Source organism: Thalassophryne amazonica, chromosome 14 (genome assembly GCF_902500255.1).
Source record: "Thalassophryne amazonica chromosome 14, fThaAma1.1, whole genome shotgun sequence".
In the NCBI taxonomy this organism is placed as follows: Eukaryota; Metazoa; Chordata; class Actinopteri; order Batrachoidiformes; family Batrachoididae; genus Thalassophryne; species Thalassophryne amazonica.
The window spans coordinates 95,470,793-95,494,370 of NC_047116.1; the positions used below are offsets into that span (position 1 = coordinate 95,470,793).

General features: G+C 48.1%; 1 protein-coding gene across 1 annotated transcript in view; it reads right to left on the reverse strand.

The window, feature by feature from the left end:
- LOC117525028 (nck-associated protein 5-like) overlaps positions 1-23,578 on the reverse strand; it is a 159,039-nt gene that overhangs the window by 130,476 nt on the left and 4,985 nt on the right. Inside the window, exons 2-3 of the mRNA XM_034186850.1 lie at positions 17,212-17,302; positions 14,524-14,679 (exon numbers count right to left, since the gene is read on the reverse strand). Coding sequence (XP_034042741.1) covers positions 14,524-14,679; positions 17,212-17,302 — 247 coding nt within the window. The remainder of the gene's footprint in view (positions 1-14,523; positions 14,680-17,211; positions 17,303-23,578) is intronic.

Here is a 23,578-nt window from a genome sequence, read left to right on the forward strand (position 1 = left end):
TGTTCTGGGTCTTTCTACACTTGTTCCAGGATTATTTAGACGCCACTAGTTGCACCGGGTGTTGCCTGATCGTTGTGCCCTGTGCCAGTGCTTCAAGCTCAGTACCACGTTTTGTTAAGCTGTCTCTTGGTGTTTTGACTGCCTGCCTGTATTTTTGTCTACGCCTCTGCCTGATGTTTCGGTTTTGGTTGCTCTTCTTGGACTGTCTGCTTGTGTACCGAACCTTGCTAAGCACCTCAGTAAAAGCCTCTCTGAACCAGAACTGTTCCAGTGAGTCCTGCATTTGTCTCCTGCCTTCCTCGTCTGACAAGCGTGATAGAACGATCAGGCCACAAGACAGGACGCCTTCATGTCCTCTGTCAGCTCTCAGATCAACCAGCTCGTAACCTCTCTGTCTCCACAGACACCATCTGCCTCTGCAACCACCAACCAGCCACCGATGGGACTGAGTGCGGCCCCGCCGGTACCCACTGCTGCTCCTGATGTCTGCAATCAGCTATCTCGACCTGAACATTTCTCTGGTGAATCCGGAGACATCATACCGTTCCTAACACAATGTGACCTGCACTTTGAGTTGATGTCAGCCATGTTTCCGTCCAACCGGGCGAAGATCGTCTTCATTATTACTCACCTCACCGGCCGGGCCGCAGCGTGGGCCTCGGCAGAGTGGAGCAGACAGTCCCCGGCGTGTAGTACTCTCCAGGCATTCCAGACCGCTCTCCGCCAGGTGTTCCAGCATACGTCATCGGGCCGTGAGGCAGCCCGGTCCCTGATGCGCCTCCGGCAGGGTAACAGAAGAGTTGCCGACTACGCCATCGACTTCCGCATCCTCGCGGCAAAGAGCGAATGGAACCCGGCCGCACTCCATGACGTGTTCTTTCAAGGCCTGTCTCCGCAGATCCAGGACCAGCTGATCGCCATCGACCTCCCGGAGCAACTCGACGAGCTAATCGCGTTAGCCATCCGCACCGATCGCCGGCTGGCGGATCGGCCCCGGCGGGACATGCGAGCCTCGTCCCAGCACGCTGAGTCCGCTCTCCACGTTGGGTCCTCGGCGTCCTCCTCCAGCTCGCTCCCGGCTGCCGCTGATGAACCGATGCAGCTGGGACGAACCCGATTGACCATCGAGGAGCGGCAGCGGCGGAAAGATCAGGGCATGTGCTTCTATTGTGGTCAGGCGGGGCATGTGGTCACGGAGTGCCATGCCAGGGGTGCCCCCGTGCGGTCACAACGGGTACGCCGGGTGAGTGAACATTCCATTCTTTCCGTCTCTCCCCGTAACAAGGTCACTGCCAAGTTAATATCCAAGCATACGTCATGTTCTGTTCCGATTTTTGTGGACTCCGGTTCAGATGCTAATTTGATGCACTCCTCCCTCGCTAGGTCTTTGCACCTCAAACTTCACCGTCTTTCACGACCATTGGGTATACATGCCGTGGACGGTCACGTATTGGGTCACATCACCCACCGCGCGGAGACCGTTCAATTAATCATAACCGGTACTCATTCCGAAACAATCAGTTTTCATGTCTTCGATGAAATGACTCACTCCGCCATTTTGGGGCATCCCTGGTTACGTAAACATTGTCCATACGTAAACTGGTCCGACGGGCAGATCACTTCCTGGGGTTCCGCATGTACCGGGCCCTGTTTTGCTATGACCATCAGGGACGGCAAGGTCCCTAATCCTGAGTTGGCGGGTGTGCCCGCAGAGTACCACGATATTGCCGACGTATTCAGCAAGGTCAAGGCAAAGTCGCTGCCACCGCATCGTGCATACGACTGTGCCATTGAGTTATTGCCAGGCACGAGTCCCCCGCGGGGAAAACTGTTTTCTCTGACTGGTCCTGAACATGTCGCTATGAACGACTACATCCGGGACTCTTTGGATGCCGGGTTGATCCGCCCATCGTTGTCTCCTGCGGGGGCGGGGTTCTTTTTTGTTGAAAAGAAGGATAAATCACTCCGTCCCTGCATCGACTATCGCGGGCTTAATGACGTCACAGTAAAGAACCGTTATCCTCTGCCCCGAATTGCCTCCGCGTTTGACCTGCTAGAGGGCGCCAAACTCTTCACCAAACTCGATCTCCGTAATGCCTATCATTTAGTGCGAATCAGACAGGGTGATGAATGGAAGACCGCTTTTAACACCCCCACTGGTCATTATGAATATCTATTCATGCCTTTTGGTTTAACCAATGCACCCGCAGTGTTTCAAAACCTGATTAATGATGTACTACGGGAATGTCTGGGTAAATTTGTCTTTGTGTACCTCGACGATATCCTGATCTTCTCCCCGGATGCGGAAACGCATGCCCGTCATGTCCGTACCGTGCTTGAGACCCTTTTACGCAATCAGTTATACGTAAAGGCAGAAAAGTGTGACTTCCATAGGTCCTCAGTGACCTTTCTGGGATTCATCATATCGCCTGGGTCTATCCGGATGGACCCAGCCAAGATAGCCGCAGTGCGTGATTGGCCTGTACCAAGGAACCGCAAGGAAGTCCAGCGGTTTCTTGGTTTTGCCAACTTTTATCAAAAGTTCATCCGTAATTTCAGCTCGGTGGCCGCGCCTCTGCATAACAGCACGTCCGTACACCGGCCCTTTTCCTGGATGCTGGATTGCGAGGAAGCTTTTCGAAGCCTGAAAAGACGGTTTACCACGGCCCCAGTGTTGCTCCTCCCCAACCCCGCTTTACAGTTTGTTGTCGAAGTTGACGCCTCTGACATAGGGATCGGGGCCGTCTTATCCCAGATCCAACCCTCAGACCAGACATTACATCCCTGTGCGTTTTTGTCCCGAAAACTGACGCCGGCAGAGCGCAATTACCACATTGGAGGCCGCGAACTGCTGGGGGTTAAGGTGGCCCTGGAAGAGTGGCGACACTGGTTGGAAGGGGCACAATTACCGTTTTTGGTATGGACCGACCATAAAAATCTAGAGTATCTCCGTTCTGCGAAACATCTCAATGCCAGACAGGCTAGATGGTCCATCTTTTTTAGCCGTTTCAACTTTGTGTTATCCTATCGACCGGGTACAAAGAACGGTAAACCCGACGCGCTCTCCCGTCGGGACGAACCTGTGGCTGTGCCGGCGGACCCAGGTCCGGTCTTGCCCGTGTCCTGCTTCCTGTCAGTTCTCACCTGGGACATAGAAACCAAGGTCCGGTCTGCTACGCGCGGTGACCCTGTGCCGCGGGACTGCCCTCCGGGGAGACTGTACGTCCCAGATGCTCTTAGGGGGGAGGTGATAAGGTGGGCTCATAACAGCCGTTTTTCGTGTCATCCCGGAATTGGGAAGACAGCCACGATCATCCAGGGAAGATTTTGGTGGCCTCGGTTACTTCCCGACGTCACAGCTTATGTGGGGGCGTGCATTGTCTGCGCTATGCACAAGTCAACCAACCGCTCACCGTCCGGCAAGCTCCACCCATTACCCGTCCCCACCCGACCACGGTCACATATCTCGGTGGATTTCGTTACCGGGTTGCCGCCATCCAAGGGGCATACTGTTATTCTGTCAGTGGTGGACCGTCTGTCCAAGATGGCCCATTTCATTCCGCTACCGAAACTCCCATCAGCTAAGGAAACCGCAGAGGCCCTGTTGCACCATGTGTTTAGATTACACGGTTTCCCGCAGGACATCGTGTCCGATCGTGGACCACAGTTCGTTTCACACTTCTGGGGTGAGTTTTGTCGACTCCTGGGAGTCACCTCGAGTCTCACCTCCGGGTATCACTCTCAGGCGAATGGGCAGGCTGAGAGGGTCAATCAGGAATTGGAAAAGGGGTTACGTATCCTCGCCTCCCAGCACCCCGCTTCCTGGTCATCACAATTAGTATGGGTAGAGCTCGCTCACAATAGTTTACCGTCTGCCTCCTCTGGTTACTCCCCAATGCACGTGTCGCATGGGTATCAACCTTCTTTGTTCTCTCCTACAGTCTTAACCACCCAGGTGCCTTCAGCCCTTTCCTTAATCCGCCATTGTCGTCTAATCTGGGAGCGGGCCCGACGAACGTTACTGCGCTCTTCAGCGATCTACAAGGCTGCTGCCGACAGGAAAAGGACCCTAGAACCACATTACTCCCCGGGACAGCGGGTTTGGCTCTCCACCCGGCACCTTTCCCTCCGTGGTCTGCCACGGAAACTTGCTTCTCGGTTCGTGGGGCCGTTTCCCATCACGAGGGTGATCACTCCGGTCTCTGTCCGCCTTCGTCTGCCCCGGACTATGAGGATACATCCCACCTTCCACGTCAGCCAGGTCAAGCCTGCTCGGTCCTGTGTCTTGTGCCCTCCGGCCGTTCCCCCGCCTCCCGCCCGGTTTGTGGCCGGGGGCCCGGTTTTTACTGTGCGCCGCCTTGTGGGGTCCCGGCGGCGTGGGCGGGGGGTGCAGTACTTGGTGGACTGGGAGGGTTATGGACCTGAAGAACGCTCATGGACTCCTTCTCATTTCGTTTTGGATCCTGGACTGATCGCGGACTTCCATGCTCGGCATCCTGGGTTCCCCGGGCCGTCAGGTGCCGGCCGTTGAGCGGGGGGTCCTGTCATGTATCATGTTAATGTTGGGGTTTTTGTTTGTTCCCTTTTGTGGCTGGGTGGTTTGTGTTTGGGTTTTTTGGGTCTGTATGTCTCTTGTCTGCCTTCACTGTGCTTGGTGGGGGCGGTGCTCGGTGAGTGGGTCACGCCCTGTTCTGGGTCTTTCTACACTTGTTCCAGGAGTATTTAGACGCCACTAGTTGCACCGGGTGTTGCCTGATCGTTGTGCCCTGTGCCAGTGCTTCAAGCTCAGTACCACATTTTGTTAAGCTGTCTCTTGGTGTTTTGACTGCCTGCCTGTATTTTTGTCTACGCCTCTGCCTGATGTTTCGGTTTTGGTTGCTCTTCTTGGACTGTCTGCTTGTGTACCGAACCTTGCTAAGCACCTCAGTAAAAGCCTCTCTGAACCAGAACTGTTCCAGTGAGTCCTGCATTTGTCTCCTGCCTTCCTCGTCTGACAAGCGTGATAAAAGTACATAATGTCCATGATAAAGCCAGCAAAACATGGACAGATTTCATGTCATTTCTTAAAGAGCAAGACTCTGCTATCATCACAATACCATGACTGTGCCACTGATTATTTTGTTTTATGCGTATTTTGTTGTTTTTTATTTTGCTTTGTTGTGTTGTTTATAATCTTTTGATTGTGTAAAAAAAGGAAAATTAATAAAAACTCGAATGACAAAAAAAAGAAAGAAATTATAGTTCATACATGATGAGAAAAATTTGAGGCTTCAGACGGTCCACGTCAGCTCTTAATCTACACAATATGAAAAGTAAGTGATGTTGTCTTTGAACACATTAAAATGTTTTTCCTCGCTGAGCTGCAGACGGTGGACGTGGCGAGTGACCTCAACAGATACAGACTCAGTTAACAGGGAGTTCGGCGTTGTTTAAAACGGTCTCACACAACTATAGTGGGATTTGAAATCTGGAGACAGTCAGTGCTGCTAAATGAATGATGCTTTAATTTTCATGTCTGTAGACCTTCACTTAGTGCATTAGGCCCACTTGAAGAAGCCAAAGTATAATTCAGTTACTGACAGAGGTTTTGCAGACAGGGAAACAGAATCTATTCTGGCAGCTCAGAGGATGACTCCGCTGAAAAAGATTAATCCAGTAAATCTTAGAGATACCTGAGCCAGGTTGTTTTCATTTACTTGCTGTAGGCAACTCTTAACTGTTCAGCTCGCAGAAAATCCCAGCAATCCCCGATAATCACGAGAGCGAACAAGGTTCAAACGCTTCACTTCCCTCACACAACTCAACGTTTTCTCTAATGGCTTCAATTAACCAAAGGCCACAGCTGATGGAAATCACCACACAACTTTTTTTATTCCGGGTTCACCGGCACTGGTGAGCTGAAATGACACTAAGAGCTAAAAACTATTCATAGCAAATCTCACCATGTACAGGAAATAAATAATGAATCTGATAAAAGTGTTTGTTAGACCACTGAGTGAGCTCCAGTCCATGTTTGGATTCTAAACAGCAGCTAAGAAATTATTGTAAATTTGTACAGAAAAACACAAATCTGACAAATATTTAAAAATACAAACATACGAGGTCTGTCCATAAAGTATCGTACCTTTTTATTATTTTTTTAAACTATATGGATTTGATTCATATGTTTTCATGTCAGACAAGCTTGAACCCTTGTGTGCATGCATGAGTTTTTCCACGCCTGTCGGTGACGTCATTCGCCTGTGAGCACGCCTTGGGAAGGAGTGGTCCCGCCCCGTCGTTGGATTTTCATTGTCTGGAAATGGTGGAATGATTTGGGGGTTTTTTCCAGACGCTGTTAGAGACTGGCACCTGGAAACCATTCGAAAAATTTATCTGGCTTTCGGTGAAAATTTTACGGGCTTCACAGAGAATAAGGTCTGTTATTACAGCTTTAAGGACCCCTTTAAGGACACTCAGCATGCCGCGCTCCAAGCTGCGATGACGCGGCACAAGCCACCGGACCATTTCTAAACGGATGGCTCTGTGGATATGAGACCGTCGTGTGCTCTTTCTCTGGTTATCACAAGAGCTGGACATCAGCCATTTTCCAGCAGATTTCACTTTTAACAAGAGATTTTGTCATGGAAAGCCACGCGGAGGCTTCGCACATAAAGACCGATTCGCTTTGGAAGCGAGACAAAGGAACACCTCCGTTTCGGCGTGTCAGAGGACAAGTTCGGACATGTCCAGCTCTCCACAATTTCACTGATACTTACTGGACTGGTAAGCACTGAAAGCCGAGATAGACAGTATAAAAAGATATATCTAAATATCTAAAAAGGAAGAGTAAAATAAAAGAGTACAAAAGAGTAGAGTAGAGTCACTTAGGTGCCTGGTCTTGAGAACCGGGGATGGCAGGTTGAAAAGCTTTTTTATCCCATGGGAACTCTCCCTACACACCCAAGCGGCTCAAGAAAAAAGTATATATAATAATAAATAATAAGACATAAGAAAGATAAGACATCACAGGAGAAGACTGTAGCATAGGTAATTTAGTATGCAGACTAGTTGTTGGGAAAGTGTAGGAACACGGACCCACAACAGATGGCGCAAATGAACGGACAATGGAGTAAGTCAAAATAACAACGCTTTACTGTTGTGAATGTGCACAACGAATACAACCAATCACAGAAATGGACAACAGTCAATTCACAAAAGTGTCGTGTGGGCAGGCTCGAAGATAGGAGACGCCTCTCCAAGGTAAGACCGGAACCACACGGCTTCCTCCGCCACAGGACCCCGGGAGCCGCCAAGTCCCGAACTCCCAGGTGGCCACTACCTCCGCGTGTCGGACCTGGTACTGCTGGCGAGGAACAAAGAACAGTTAGATGGGGGCGCGTTTGCACCCAGGACTCCGAACAGCAGGGAAGTTACCGCCACCTCTCGTTGGAACAGTAATCCACAAACTAGCTCAATCCAAAAAGATACACTCCGTTAGCTTCGATACGTTACCTCTCCGGTAGAAACGATATCTCGGCAATGAGGTGGAGATGCCGTCCTGCTGATATACCCCACTGATGATTGCCGTCAGCTGTCTCAGGTGATGGGTGACAGCTGTCACCGAGGCTGCTCCCATGAGGCGGCGGCGCCCTCTGGTGCCTGGAGCCCGCACTCCAGGCAGGGCGCCCTCTGGTGGTGGTGGGCCAGCAGTACCTCCTCTTCAGCGGCCCACACAACAGGACCCCCCCCCCTCAACCCGACCGGGCTTGTCCGGGTGGCGACGGTAGAAGTCGGCCAGGAGGGCCGGGTCCAGGATGAAGCTCCTCTTCACCCAGGAGCGTTCTTCGGGACCGTACCCCTCCCAGTCCACCAGATATTGAAAGCCCCGGCCCATCCGTCGGACGTCCAACAACCGGCGCACTGTCCAAGCCGGCTCGCCATCGATGATCCGGGCAGGAGGTGGTGCCGGACCGGGTGTACAGAGGGGCGAGGTGTGATGGGGCTTGATTTTTGACACATGAAATACTGGATGGATCCGCAGTGAGGCTTCGGCTTCCAGCCTCACTGCGGCGGGATTGATGACCTTGAGAATTTTAAACGGACCTATGTACCTGTCTTGCAGTTTTGGGGAGGCCACTTGCAGTGGAATGTCCTTGGTGGACAACCACACTTCCTGCCCGGGGCGATACGTAGGGGCCGGGGTCCGCCGCCGGTCTGCATGGGTCTTCGCCCTCATCCGGGCCCTCAACAAAGCAGAACGGGTGGCACGCCACACCCGACGGCACTTCCGCAGGTGGGCCTGGACCGAGGGCACACCGAGGGCACACCGACCTCTCCCTCAACCACCGGGAATAATGGGGGCTGATACCCCCCTCTCAACCGGGCTTGTCCGGGTGGCGACGGTAGAAGTCGGCCAGGAGGGCCGGGTACAGGCCTGGATATAGTCCCGGACATCGGCCTCCAGGGACGCCCACCAGAAGCGCTGCCGGACAACTGCCACGGTTCTTCGCACCCCTGGATGACAGGAGAGCTTAGAGCCGTGACAGAAGTCCAGGACTGCAGCCCTTGCCTCTGGTGGGACGTAAAGTCTGTTCTTTGGTCCAGTCCCGGGGTCCGGGCTTCGTGCCAGGGCCTCCCGGACGGTTCTCTCTACGTCCCAGGTGAGGGTGGCCACGATAGTGGACTCCGGGATGATGGGTTCCGGTGGATCCGACAACTCCGTTTTGACCTCGTCTTCGTGTACCCGGGACAAGGCATCCGATTTCTGGTTCTTGGTCCCGGGCCGGTAGGTGATGCGGAAGTCAAAACGGCCGAAGAACAGTGACCAGCGGGCTTGCCTGGGATTCAGCCGCTTGGCGGTCCTGATATATTCCAGGTTCCGGTGGTCAGTGAAAACCGTGAATGGCACAGACGTTCCCTCCAACAGATGTCTCCACTCTTCAAGAGCCTCTTTCACCGCAAGGAGTTCTCGGTTGCCGACGTCATAGTTCCGTTCAGCCGGGGTCAACCTGCGGGAAAAATAGGCACACGGATGAAGGACCTTATCGGTCTTCCCACTCTGGGACAGCACAGCTCCTATCCCTGAGTCCGAGGCGTCCACTTCAACCACTAACTGGCGACTAGGATCGGGCTGCACCAGAACGGGTGCAGACGAGAAGCGCCGTTTCAACTCCTTGAACGCGGCATCGCAACGATCCGACCAGGTGAAGGGGACTTTTGGTGAGGTCAGGGCTGTCAGGGGGCTAACAACCTGACTGTAGCCCTTAATGAACCTCCTGTAGAAATTCGCAAAGCCGAGGAACTGTTGCAGCTTCCTACGGCTTGTGGGTTGGGGCCAGGCTCTCACCGCCGCAACCTTGGCCGGATCAGGAGCGACGGAGTTGGGGGAGATGATGAACCCCAGGAAGGACAAAGAGGTGCGGTGAAACTCACACTTCTCGCCCTTAACAAACAGCCGGTTCTCCAATAACTGCTGCAGGACCTGACGTACATGTCGGACATGGGTCTCAGGATCCGGAGAAAAAATGAGTATGTCGTCTAGATATACGAAGACGAATCGGTGCAGGAAGTCCCGCAAGACGTCATTAACTAATGCTTGGAACGTCGCGGGAGCGTTTGTAAGACCGAACGGCATGACCAGGTACTCAAAATGACCTAACGGGGTGTTAAATGCCGTCTTCCACTCGTCTCCCTTCCGGATCCGAACCAGGTGATACGCATTCCTAAGATCAAGCTTGGTGAATATCTTGGCTCCATGCAGGGGCGTGAACACCGAATCCAACAAGGGTAAGGGGTATCGGTTACGAACCGTGATTTCGTTCAGCCCCCTGTAGTCAATGCATGGACGTAATCCGCCATCCTTTTTCCCCACAAAAAAGAAACCCGCACCCATCGGGGAGGTGGAATTCCGGATCAACCCGGCAGCCAAAGAGTCCCGGATGTAGGTCTCCATTGATTCGCGTTCAGGTCGTGAGAGGTTGTACAGCCTACTGGACGGGAACTCAACGCCTGGAACCAAATCAATGGCACAATCATACGGGCGGTGCGGGGGAAGGGTGAGCGCCAGATCCTTGCTAAACACCTCCGCAAGGTCATGGTACTGCACCGGCACCGTCCCTAGATTGGGCGGGGCTCTGACCTCCTCCCTGGCCTGGGAACCGGGAGGAACCGAGGAACCTAAACATACCCGATGGCAGGTCTCGCTCCACTGAACCACTACCCCGGACGGCCAATCGATCCGGGGATTGTGTTTCAACATCCAGGGAAAACCTAAAATCACACAGGAGGTGGCCGGAGTCACGAAAAACTCGATCTCCTCCCGGTGATTCCCCGACACCACCAGAGTTACTGGTGGTGTCTTGTGAGTGATTGGAGGGAGTAGGGAGCCATCTAGCGCCCATACCTGCACAGGCGAGGTAAGCGCCACCAGAGGGAACCCTATCTCCCTGGCCCATTTGCTGTCTAGCAAATTCCCTTCTGAGCCCGTGTCCACCAGTGCTGGGGCCTTCAGGGTTAAATCCTCATAAAGGATTGTAACTGGGAGTCGTGTGGCGATGTGGGTGTGTCCCACGTGAACGTCTCGGCCCACCCCTAGCCCAGTTTCTAGGGGCGGGCGTTGGTGTTTAACTGCTCGGGGCAGTCTCTTACCTGATGCTCAATCGAGCCACAAACAAAACACGCCCCGCGGGCCAGCCTCCTTTGTGTGACCGGTGCCCTAAATGTTGCCCTACTCGTGTCCATAGCTTCGTCAGCAGGGGGGGCTGTAACCGCACGGAGCGCAGGGGCCGTGGAGCGTGGGGAGGGCGGAACGCGGTCGGAACTGGAAGGGAGAGGGACGACGCGTGCCTGGCCACGCCCTTCGTCTCATTCCCGACGGCGCTCATTTAACCGATTGTCTAATCGTATGACAAGATCGATAAGCCCATCTAAATCCCGCGGTTCGTCCTTAGCCACCAGGTGCTCCTTGAGGACCAACGACAGTCCGTTTACGAAGGCGGCGCGGAGGGCAGCGCTATTCCAGCCGGACCTCGCAGCCGCGATGCGGAAGTCGACTGCATAGGCAGCTGCGCTCCGGCGCCCCTGTCTCATTGACAGCAGCACGGCTGAAGCGGTCTCTCCTCTATTAGGGTGATCGAACACCGTTCTGAGCTCCCTCACAAACCCATCATATGTCAGAAGGAGCCGTGAACTTTGCTCCCAGAGCGCTGTAGCCCAAGCGCGTGCCTCACCACGAAGCAGATTTATCACATAAGCTACTTTGCTAGCGTCGGTCGCGTACATGACGGGACGCTGTGCGAAGACGAGCGAACACTGCATAAGAAAATCCGTGCACGTCTCCACACAGCCTCCGTACGGCTCTGGGGGGCTTATGTATGCTTCAGGGGAAGGTGGGAGGGGTCGTTGGACAACCAGTGGAACGTCGCTGTTACGCACAGGTTCTACGGGAGGGAGAGCCGCAGCGGCGCCCGGAGGGCGCGCTTCCACCTGCGCGGCGAGAGCCTCCACCCTGCGGTTCAGGAGGACGTTCTGCTCGGTCATCAAATCCAACCGAGTCGTGAAAGCGGTGAGGATCCGCTGCAACTCACCGATTACCCCTCCTGCGGACGCCTGTGCGCCCTGTTCTTCCATTGGCCGTTCAACAGCCGGTTGACGCCCCTCGGGATCTATGACGCTGGCCGAGATATCCTGTTGGGAAAGTGTAGGAACACGGACCCACAACAGGGGGCGCAAATGAACGGACAATGGAGTAAGTCAAAATAACAACGCTTTACTGTTGTGAATGTGCACAACGAATACAACCAATCACAGAAATGGACAACAGTCAATTCACAAAAGTGTCGTGTGGGCAGGCTCGAAGATAGGAGACGCCTCTCCAAGGTAAGACCGGAACCACACGGCTTCCTCCGCCACAGGACCCCGGGAATACTGGAGCCGCCAAGTCCCGAACTCCCAGGTGGCCACTGCCTCCGCGTGTCGGACCTGGTACTGCTGGCGAGGAACAAAGAACAGTTAGATGGGGGCGCGTTTGCACCCAGGACTCAGAACAGCAGGGAAGTTACCTCCACCTCTCGTTGGAACAGTAATCCACAAACTAGCTCAATCCAAAAAGATACACTCCGTTAGCTTCGATACGTTACCTCTCCGGTAGAAACGATATCTCGGCAATGAGGTGGAGATGCCGTCCTGCTGATATACCCCACTGATGATTGCCGTCAGCTGTCTCAGGTGATGGGTGACAGCTGTCACCGAGGCTGCTCCCGTGAGGCGGCGGCGCCCTCTGGTGCCTGGAGCCCGCACTCCAGGCAGGGCGCCCTCTGGTGGTGGTGGGCCAGCAGTACCTCCTCTTCAGCGGCCCACACAACACTAGTAGTAAAATTAAATATAGTTTGTAGGCTAAGCTATAAATCTGGTATTTTATTATAGAAACAGAAGCTACTATGAATGTATGAGTGTACTGGTATCTATCTAAAGTAACTCTGTTAGCATACTATAGGAAAATTAAAAAGCATAATCATTATGCTCTCAAATGGAAACCTAAGAACTTAGGTACATCTTTAAAAGAACACATAAACTGATGAATCATTAAAAAATATACACCATGTAAAATAAAATTGTAAATAACAAAAATAAGCTAGTTATAGTTAGAAGAGCTAAATTAGCCATTAATATGCTAACCATACCCAGCAAGCTAACACGATAAACAAAAATGGTAATTAGTGTATAAAGTATAATAGCGTAGTTAAACCTACAGTAACGGCATTATTCACACTCTTTGCTCAATACTTTGTTGTTGCACCTTTGGCAGCAATTCCAGCCTCAAGTCTTCTTGAATATGATGTCACAAGCTTGGTGCACCTATCTTTGGACAGTTTGGTCCATTCCTCTTTGCAGCACCTCTCAAGCTCCATCAGGTTGGATGGGGAGCGTCGGTGCACAGACATTTTCAGATCTCTCCAGAGATGTTCAGTCCGATTCAGGTCTGGGCTCTGGCTGGACCACTCAAGGACATTCACAGAGTTGTCCTGAAGCCACTCCTTTGATATCTTGGCTGTGTGCTTAGGGTCATTGTCCTGCTGAAAGATGAACCGTCGCCCCAGTCTGAGGTTAAGCGCGCTCTGGAGCAGGTTTTCATCCAGGATGTCTCTGTACATTGCTGCACTCATCTTTCCCTCAATCCTGACTAGTCTCCCAGTTCCTGCTGCTGAAAAACATCCCCACAGCATGATGCTGCCACCACCATGCTTCACTGTAGGGATGGTGCCTGGTTTCCTCCAAACATGACACCAAAGAGTTCAATCTTTGTCTCATCAGACCAGAGAATTTTGTTTCTCCTGGTCTGAGAGTCCTTCAGATGTCTCTTGTCAAACTGCAGGTGGGCTGCCATGTGCCTTTTACTAAGAAGTGGCTTCCGTCTGGCCACTCTACCATACAGGCCTGATTGGTGGATTGCTGTAGAGATGGCTGTCCTTCTGGAAGGTTCTCCTCTCTCCAGTGCTGGAGCTCTGACAGAGTGACCATCGGGTTCTTGGTCACCTCCCTGACTAAGGTCCGATCAATCAGTTTAGACGGATGGCCAGCTCAAGGAAGAATCCTGTTGGATCTAAACTTCTTCCATTTACAGATGATGGAGGCCACTGTGCTCACTGGGACCTTCACAGCAGCAGAAATGTTTCTGTTTCCTTCCCCAGATTTGTGCCTCCAGACAATCCTGTCTTGGAGGTCTACAGACAATTCCTTTAACTTCATGCTTGGTTTGTGCTCTGACATGAAAAAACTTCATGTTGTCATTATGGTGTGTGTAGAATTTTGACAAAAAAAGGGAAAGAATTTTAGCCATTTTGGAGTAAGGCTGTAACATAACAAAATCTGGAAAAGTGAAGTGCTGTGAATACATTCCAGATGTATTCTGTTGTGAAGTATCAGGTACCTGAAGATATTGCATTGCTTAGAGGTGGTGGCGTGAACAAGAAAAAAGAAACAAGAAGGAAGAAACAAGGAAAAAGAAGAGGGATGGAGGAGAAATCTTTTACTGATGTGGTTGAAGAGTACTGTCTAACACACACACACACACACACACACACACACACACACGCCACTTGGCTATTAATAATATAGATGGATTAAAAATAACTACAAGTTTGGTTTTAAGCTGATGTGTCTCCTTAACAAGAAACTGTTACAAATTTACTGTTAAAAAGTGTTTCACAAAATAGCGTGATTTATGTGTTAAGACGTGTAATTTTTGATTTAATAACATAATACTGAGACAAGTAACGGTGATGTTGGTGTCCACCAGACCTACTGTAGGCTTTGGAAATGAAATGAAATGGCAAACACGCTCATTTCAGGTTGTGTGTGACTTTAACCAACATTTTGAGAGACACAGAGAGAGAAGGAAGACATCTGATTTGGCTTCATTCATAGAAAATCCTTTCTGTGGGGTTGTGACTGTGTTATTTGAGTTTTAGAACTAAGCTGCTGTGAAATAATCAGAAAATAGCAGCTTATTTTCTGATTCCTCACTGGAACCAGTCTCAGTACCTCCAGTGCTCTGAGTCGCTCCAGCAGCTGATTGCCTTCCTTAGAACTGTCCTGCACTGGAGTATCGGTCTCAGCGGAGGTGGACGTGTCTGCTGCCGAGGCTGTGGGACCCTCCAAACCGTCCTGCTGCTTCCACATTTCCTCCAACAGTTTATCCTGGAACACAGGAAACATCACAGATACAGAAGAAATGAAGCCTTCAGGTCATAGGCACAGACAAAGAAGCACTGATGTAGTACTTGCAAAGTAGTACTAAGATAATACTTCAGGATGTAGTACTGACAAAAATTCAATTCCATTTCACTTGAAAGGTCAATTAAGTAATACGTTTCATTTTGACTGACAATGCATTTGGTAATTTGACAATACTTTTAAATACTATTATCATTTTTCCAAGATAGACTGCAGAGAGAACTACAGTCAGCTCCAATAGTATTTGGACAATAACATTTTGCATGTGACTCTTCTGCAGTTTCAGTTTTAAAATCAAAAGGCGCTACACAAATGTTGCATTAATAATTGTGGAATTACAGCCGTTTTTATGCGCGGCCCTTCCCTTTTCAGAGACTGCAATTAGGCAAAATACATGTAATTTGCATTCTGAATACAAGTAATTACCTTTACAGCCAGTTTTCTTTTGAGAAATCAGAGGATGACAACATGAACATTTCCAAGTCACTGAATATGACTTGGACTTCATTTACATCAATGAATCATGAAGAAAAGCAAACAGTGTGGTACTGTGTCTGGAGGAGACTGTTCTCAAAAACTGAGTCAGCATGCAAGAAGGAAAGTAGTGAGGGACACGACCCAAGACACCTCTGTAGGCGTTATAAGCTTATGTGACTGGAGAAACGGATCATAGAGAAAAATGTATCTGTTGCTCCATCAGTCACAGCTTGATGGTGGAGCAGAACAGAGAAGAATTTTTATATAAGAAAACAGATCTAATCAAGACTCAAGTCTCTCAAACTGGAGCTGAAATTGCACATCTTTTTTTAAAGAAAAGTAAACCATAAGGCAGGGACACAACTGTAAGCCCATCTTATTTTCACCCAAAAATCTCAAATGAAAAAGCAGTTGAGACTTTGCAGCAAACCTGTACTTGAAACCCAAAATGCAGTTTAAAAAAAGGCATTCATAAATGTCAGAATTGCATTTTTTTTTTTTTTTTTTGGGTAGGCAGATCTTTGTCCTCCCAGTATTAATGTGTATTTTTTTTTTATTTATTTTGAGAGATTTAAGATTCTTGAGTTGTAGGACTTTGAAGGTTTTCCTATACGGATGGACACATGGATGGACAGCAATTTCTTGTTACAAACAGAACTTGCAGTTGTGAAAAACCCTCGTCCCTGCCAGCTGAAGCATCATTTACTGGTCAAAATTCCAGCACAAAAGGTTTCTACCATTCAAAGCATGCAACATTCAAAAGATGCACATTACTGCATCACAGCACCAGGAACCTGAACTGAAAACAAAAGCATTAACTTAAGCAAAGCCAGTTTGTAGCATATTTCTCCACTGTGTTTCCTTCTCTTCTCTCCATTTTCACAGCGGAACGGACTTTAAACATGGAATGAAATGAAAACGGACTGCTGATAATACATCAAGTTGTGGAGCAACTCGTGCTTAGACACAGAAAAACATCACCAACACTAATCACACACACCAACATTAACAGAAAATAAGTGGGTCTTCTCCTCCGTGTGAGTCAGAGCCCAGAACACAACGTTTATCAGTAACTCTGCTGCAGGCAACATGTTTCCATGTGGGTCTGTGCTTCCTAATCCAAGAATTCCATTAGTGCGCTGTTAAAGTGAGCAATCTGCACACACACACACACACACACACACACACACACACACACACACACACACACACACACACACACACACACACACACACACACACACACACACACACACACACACACACACACACACACAGCAGTGGAGGCAACAGGTGTTGTTCTAACACTCCCTCCAGCAAATACACCTCCAGCAGTTTGTGCCGTTTGCCTGCTGCAATCTGCTCCTGCTCCAGAAACTTCTCACTTCTTAGTTCGACCTTTCACTAGGAATGAGATATTTTGCTTTAACCTGCGAATGTGAGAAATGATTTTGTCCTTTCTTCATGATGGGTGATATTTTGTCAACTTTGTAATCCACATTTGTTTTCTGTTCTGGAAGGATGACACTAGAAAGAAGGCTGCTCTTTCAAAAGGTGGAGTACAAACAGATGCTTAGAAGATGTTCAGTTACAACCCAAAACCAGAAAACATTGGCATGGTATAAAAAAAAAAAAGCTGCAGTTATTGGTCCTCTTGACTTCTGTCTGCAGTCTCCGATGCACCGGTTCAGTCGACCTTTCCAGGCCAAACCCTCCTCTCACCTCTCAATCAGCACGTTATGTTTTTTGAAACTTGTCACAGCACAGATACTTATCATGTGCACAAACTGGTCAGAGAAATAACTGAATGCTGTGCACACACAGTAGCACTGAGTGCTCAATAAAATAAAGCTTCATTTCATATTTAGTTTCTATCTCAGTTGAGCTCTGCACAAACCGCATATGGGACAACCTCTAGATACGGAGGGTGAGGATGACAACAACATACAGATCGTACAATCAAAACAAGTCCAGTATGAACAGACTGAGGAGAGATGTGGCCGGCGCTCCCTCTGGTACCTTGTAAGCTTTCATGAGGTCCAGTGGATCCACCTTGGGGCCTTCCAGTGAGTCCTGTTCCGGTAGGAATGTTTTTGCCGTCTCCTCCATGCTGTATTCAAGTAGAAAAAGGAAGTTTGTTAGAATATGCCATTACACAGAAGACGAAAGAAGACTCACGTCAGATATTTCCACACGTCACATGACTGCTGATGGTAAGAGAAGATATCGGAATTCCAAATGTTAACAAAACAGCCATTGGGGCAAACATGGATGCCAGCGTCCATCATGAAGTCATGGCGGCTGGGACAAGCCTTCATAACACAGACGAGTACATGACTGACAAGAGTGTACTTCTCAGCCATCGAGTCCCTGTCAGTAGTTCAGCTGTTATAATGGATGAATGCGGACACAAGCATAAGGATTTTAATGCTCCAGGTTCAACGTCCAACCAACAACTGAGCCTTGTATTGGTGAAAATTTGTCTTTTTTTGGGGGGGTCCTTCTAGGTGTCACTCCACCATGAAGCTGCCACTGGTGATGTAAAACATAAAAGTTGTACTATGCACAGTTTCTACAATCACAGCTGGAGAAGCCAGCCATCTTTCTCATTGATGTCTAGGTGGCTTCCCTCACTTCTTTCCCTGTCATAATTTTAGCAATGCCTACTCCAGACTGAGTGCCGAGGACCTGAGTAGCGGGAGACGGCCAACGCGATGCCTGCATTTCAGATGGTTATTTTAAAGATGTGGGAATGGACCAGCTGTGCACCTGGGTGGTTGCCATCCAGGACCCAAGGTGGTTCTGTGGTGTTGCTGGTGCAGCAAAGCGCAGCACCAGCTCATGCTCCCACACTTGACTTGACTTGAGTGACTGTCTAGACAAGCTGGCGCAGATGGATGAACTCACAAACACACTCCTCTGTTATTTTTGCTACATTGTTATGTGTACAGGAAATCCCACGTTATTTTTAAACAAGGTGCAATTTTCCATCATGTAGTGATGAGTGTCAACATGTTAATAAGATAAGAAAACTATTTGCAGCATTGTTCTTGTTGAAGTCAGTATTGTTCCAGACTAATTTAGGTCTTGGTCTTGTTAGACAGCTGGATGAGTGGATCTTGTTCATCCCTGAATTAACAGCTTCAGGTCACTCAGAGGTTCCAGTCATGTATTTAAAATATTCATGGTGAGAGTTGACCTTTGTGTACATTTGTGTCACTGATTGGGCCTTTAACTAATAGTTCCTGACAGAGCAGAAATTACCAACGACTGGAGCACAATGTCATTTTCTCCACTGTGGTGGAGACACTAATGAAGTTTGCTAATAGGATGCAAAGGTGTAGAACATGTTCATGTGAAAGGAGTTAATGGCAGAGCTTCTTTTGTTTTAAGGGATACTTCAGTTGGAGAGAACATCACCACACTTCCATATTCACAAAGTGTGTGTGAAGAAATGATGAACAAGTCCAAGTCTCCAGGAACAAGTCACGACACTGTCCTGAATGAAGTGATGCAAGACCTGCAGGAAATCAAAGGCTTAAATTCAAACAGCAACACTTTTAGAGTCTGATTGGGGGCCTCAGCGTAAAGCAGGATTGAGATTATTATCTTGTGATAAGATGCATTTCCATGTAAAATTTAAAATTTTAAGTTTTAAAAGTGTAAGGACAAATGAAAGGTGGCTTGGTTCAGCTGGATTCACGTATTGAGGATTAGTCATCTCTGTGCACCCCCCCGGCAGTGAAATATATATATATATATATATATATATATATATATATATATATATATATATATATATATATATATATATATATATATATATACGTGGGCTGTCAATAAAGTAACGGTCCTTTTTATTTTTTTCAAAAACTATATGGATTTCATTCATATGTTTTTACGTCAGACATGCTTGAACCCTTGTGCGCATGCGTGAGTTTTTCCACGCCTGTCGGTGACGTCATTTGCCTGTGAGCACTCCTTGTGGGAGGAGTCATCCAGCCCCTCGTCGGAATTCCTTTGTCTGAGAAGTTGCTGAGAGACTGGCGCTTTGTTTGATCAAAGTTTTTTCTAAACCTGTGAGACACATCGAAGTGGACACGGTTCGAAAAATTAAGCTGGTTTCAGTGAAACTTTTAACGGCTGATGAGAGATTTTGAGGTGATACTGTCGCTTTAAGGACTTCCCACCGTGCGAGATGTCGCTCAGCGCTCTCAGCCGCCGTCGTCAGCCTGTTCAAGCTGAAAACCTCCACATTTCAGGTTCTATTGATCCAGGACGTCGTGAGAGAACAGAGAAGTTTCAGAAGAAGTCGGTTTCAGCATTTTATCCGGATATTCCACTGTTAAAGGAGATTTTTTTTAATGAAAGACGTGCGGACGGGTCCGCGCGTCAGGACGCAGCCGCCGCGACGCTCCGCCACAGGAAAAACACCTCTGTTGGAAGCCTTAAGGACAAGTTGGAACATGTCCTGCCTGTTAAACAATTTCTCATATACTCACTCCACTGAAAGCCATCAAAAGCCGCCTGGATTTTACAAATGGTTATCAACACGGAGGTGTTTTTCCTGTGCTGCCGCACACCTGTGCGGCGGCACAATTTGAATTTATTTATTTATCCGGCACACACTATAGTGGTTGAGATGATGTTCAGGCAAACTGATTAAATACGAGGTCTGTCAATAAAGTAACAGTCCTTTTTATTTTTTTCAAAAACTATATGGATTTCATTCATATGTTTTTAAATCAGACATGCTTGAACCCTCGTGCGCATGCGTTTTTCCTGTGCCGCCGCACCGCGTCGGCTGCATCCCGACGCGCGGACCCGTCCGCACGTCTTTCATTAAAAAAATCTCCTTTAACAGTGGAATATCCGGATAAAATGCTGAAACCGACTTCTTCTGAAACTTCTCTGTTCTCTCACGACGTCCTGGATCAATAGAGCCTGAAATGTGGAGGTTTTAAGCTTGAAACAGGCTGACGACGCCGCCTGAGAGCGCTGCGCGACGTCTCGCACTGTGGGAAGTCCTTAAAGCGACAGTATCACCTCAAAATCTCTCATCAGCCGTTAAAATTTTCACTGAAGACCAGCTTAATTTTTCAAACCGTGTCCACTTCGATGTGTCTCACAGGTTTAGAAAAAATTTTGATCAAACAAAGCGCCAGTCTCTCAGCAACTTCTCAGACAAAGGAATTCCGACGAGGGGCTGGACGACTCCTCCCACAAGGAGTGCTCACAGGCGAATGACGTCACCGACAGGCGTGGAAAAACTCACGCATGCGCATGAGGGTTCAAGCATGTCTGACGTAAAAACATATGAATGAAATCCATATAGTTTTTGAAAAAAATAAAAAGGACCGTTACTTCATTGACAGCCCTCGTATATAACAATTTCGGTCCATCTAATGCACACTGCAGGAATTTTCTTTGGTTGGTACGTTACCTGTTTAATTACATCTTAACCACTATAGTGTGTGCCTTTTTTCAGCCTTTTTCAAACCAACACGTAATCAGCGTCCAGTTGGAACAAGATCTAATACCACGTCTCTCCAGATACCCTGTAAAGTGCAGTGGTGAATCTTCTTTTTGTTATACCAGATAACCTACCGGTACTCATAACAACAACAACAACAACAATAATAATAATAATAACAATTTGGAGGTGCCTTTCAAATCACCCAAGGTCACCTTACAAAAAGTAAAAGCAAAGAAGTAGAGAAAAAAAAAACTTAATTTTGAAATAGCTTTAAATTTCATTTTTACATTTTTTTTGTGCCTTTCACTATTTTTTTGTATGTTTTGCTCCTAGTAATGTTCATGTTAGTTTGTCACTGTTGATTGTCACTGTTGATTCCATTTTGTGCTCATGTCTTGATCATTTATTCTCTGGGTCATCTGGGTGAATGTGAGGCATTATTGTAAAGCGCTATGAGCGTCTGATGCAGATGGAAAAGCGCGATATAAATGCAGTCCATTTACCATTTATTCTCACTCTCAAGGACCACAATGGAAATAAGTGCAAGCACCGCATTTGTTATATCCTTTTATTACCTTGTTACGGTGTTGGTTTAATACAACGCCATATAATAATGAATGAAATCAAATCAAATCACTGGGCTGCAAAAACTGACTTAACCAAAGTGGTAAAAAGTAAATCACACACGAGTCCATAAAATAACACTCCATTGCTTAACTGGTCTTGCTTAATAAATTTTAAATAACCATTTCAAAAAACAATAATAAAAGAGGCAGAATAGAGTCATGTGAAGATGAGGACACCTCAGACCACATTAAGTAGCACTTGCTCCTTTCTTCTTCATAATAGTAGTGGATTATGTTCTCTACGTCTCCATGGATGTTAACAACAACAGACTGTTACTCATCAAACCCAGAAAGAGCCGTAGACACCCAGCAACAAACATTACAGATCTCTATTACGCCAATGACAGTTATTCCATCAAGCTCTGTTATGGATGCTGATGCAGCACACGTTGGGCTGTACTGTAACTTCGCCAAGACAGAATTGACCATTAGCTCCTCAGTGTCTGTCAAATCTGGATGATTTCAAATACCTGGGTTCATGGCTCATGGACCCTGGGAAGGATTTTAAGATCTGCAAGGCACAGGCTTGGACAGCAGATAATAAGATGGACAAAATCTGCTGATGGAATATTAAGAACAACCTTAAAACTGATCTATTGGAGAGTGTCATAGAACCCATTTTGATGTACAGCTCAGCAACCTGGACGCTTAATGCAGATAGCTGCTATACACATCTCCTCAGAAGGGTACAGAACCTATCATGGTCTTCAGATCCCACACAAATAAACAGGGACGTGCCACCGCTAAGTGAGTGTCAAATTCAATGTCGGGCCTAATTTGCTGGTCACAGTTACCAAGTAAGACACAAGCTAGTCTCTGACCTTTTTTTTTTTCATGACATGGCATAACTGGGCATTAACAGCAGAGACAAAAAAATTATTTAGAAGCTGCTGACAAAGTAGCACCCAGAATGTGATTAACCTCCCTGCTGAAGATGGCCCTTGATCCAATGGATGGAATGTACGCAGGAAGACAATTCCACAATTGGGCTGCAGATGGTAGAAAAGATCTTGCATGGCTGACGTGGTCTGATCTAGGGACTTCCACTGCTAGGTCATGGGATCACACAGACCGTCAGAACCTGGGGTCATGGACATGGATGTTTGGCATCAGCTGGCAAAATGACTCAGGGGCCTCCCAGAAGAGCATACAATGGAAGAGGGTGGCTGCTCCAACTGCCCTGCGGTGGCTCAGCGGCTGAATACAATGAACTGCATACTCATCTTTGGCAGACCGATGACTCGCTTAGCTCTACTCTGGGATACAGTCAAGCTGAGCTAGTGAGGTGGAGGTTGCACCAATCCAAGCACTGCTAGCATATTCCATTCTTGATCTTATCACGGCCTGGTAGATGATGGCTCTCTGGGCAGGTAGAATGTAAGGAGAAGCTGTGTAATCCTTGGAAACCATCAAAGAACAGAAAAGTGACGTTCCTGGTCAGTCCGGACCCCAGCATCTGTGAAGAGGATCTGAGAGGAGCCATATGTGACTGACCGTGGTTGCTGGTGTACGGTTGTGTGCCAACTCTCAGCCACAGCTGCCAGATGATGAAGACGTAGCACAACAACAATCATCATTGTCTCCTAAATGTCTGTATGTAAAGCACATGTAATTTTGTGGTTTATAACAGAGCTCCACATATGGCAGAAACAGTAAAGTGTGTACTGTGTGCATACTGTATGAAGGTAAACGTGTGTCCTCGTGCATACGTTTTGAGAATGCCCATGACATTCTTCCAGTCAGACACGGGGTTGTGACTATTAAATGAAATGACCCATACCCACATTCCACAAAAGGTCAATGCTGCTGCTGCAGGCTGCACTTTGCAAAGCACGACATTGTTCTAGGTTCACCGTCAGCCAATAACACGAGTCCTTTCCCCAGTTCGGTAAAAGCTAAACTACCACAGGGAGGCAAATCACTGAGTTTGTGCTGTTTGTGCTTACTCTCTCCAGCACACTGACACGTTTGCATATCAAATCCTGAAGAAGAACTATTGTTTTAATGGGGACTGGCTACTACCAGTACCTGTGTGTTGTATATACTGTTATAAATTCAGAGCTGAGTCGCTGAAACTATGGATAAGATCCCAAATATCCCAAAGCAGCTGCATCATTATACTATATTAACATGTATGTAGTATAGTGATGCGTAGCAATGCAGTAATACTGCAACAGTATTTACTTACGGATACTCAGTTGATGAGAGATTGTCACATGTTACATTGTGGCCATGTCATGCATTTCCGTAGGTGCCTCGATGTTGTAGGATTTAACATGGACGT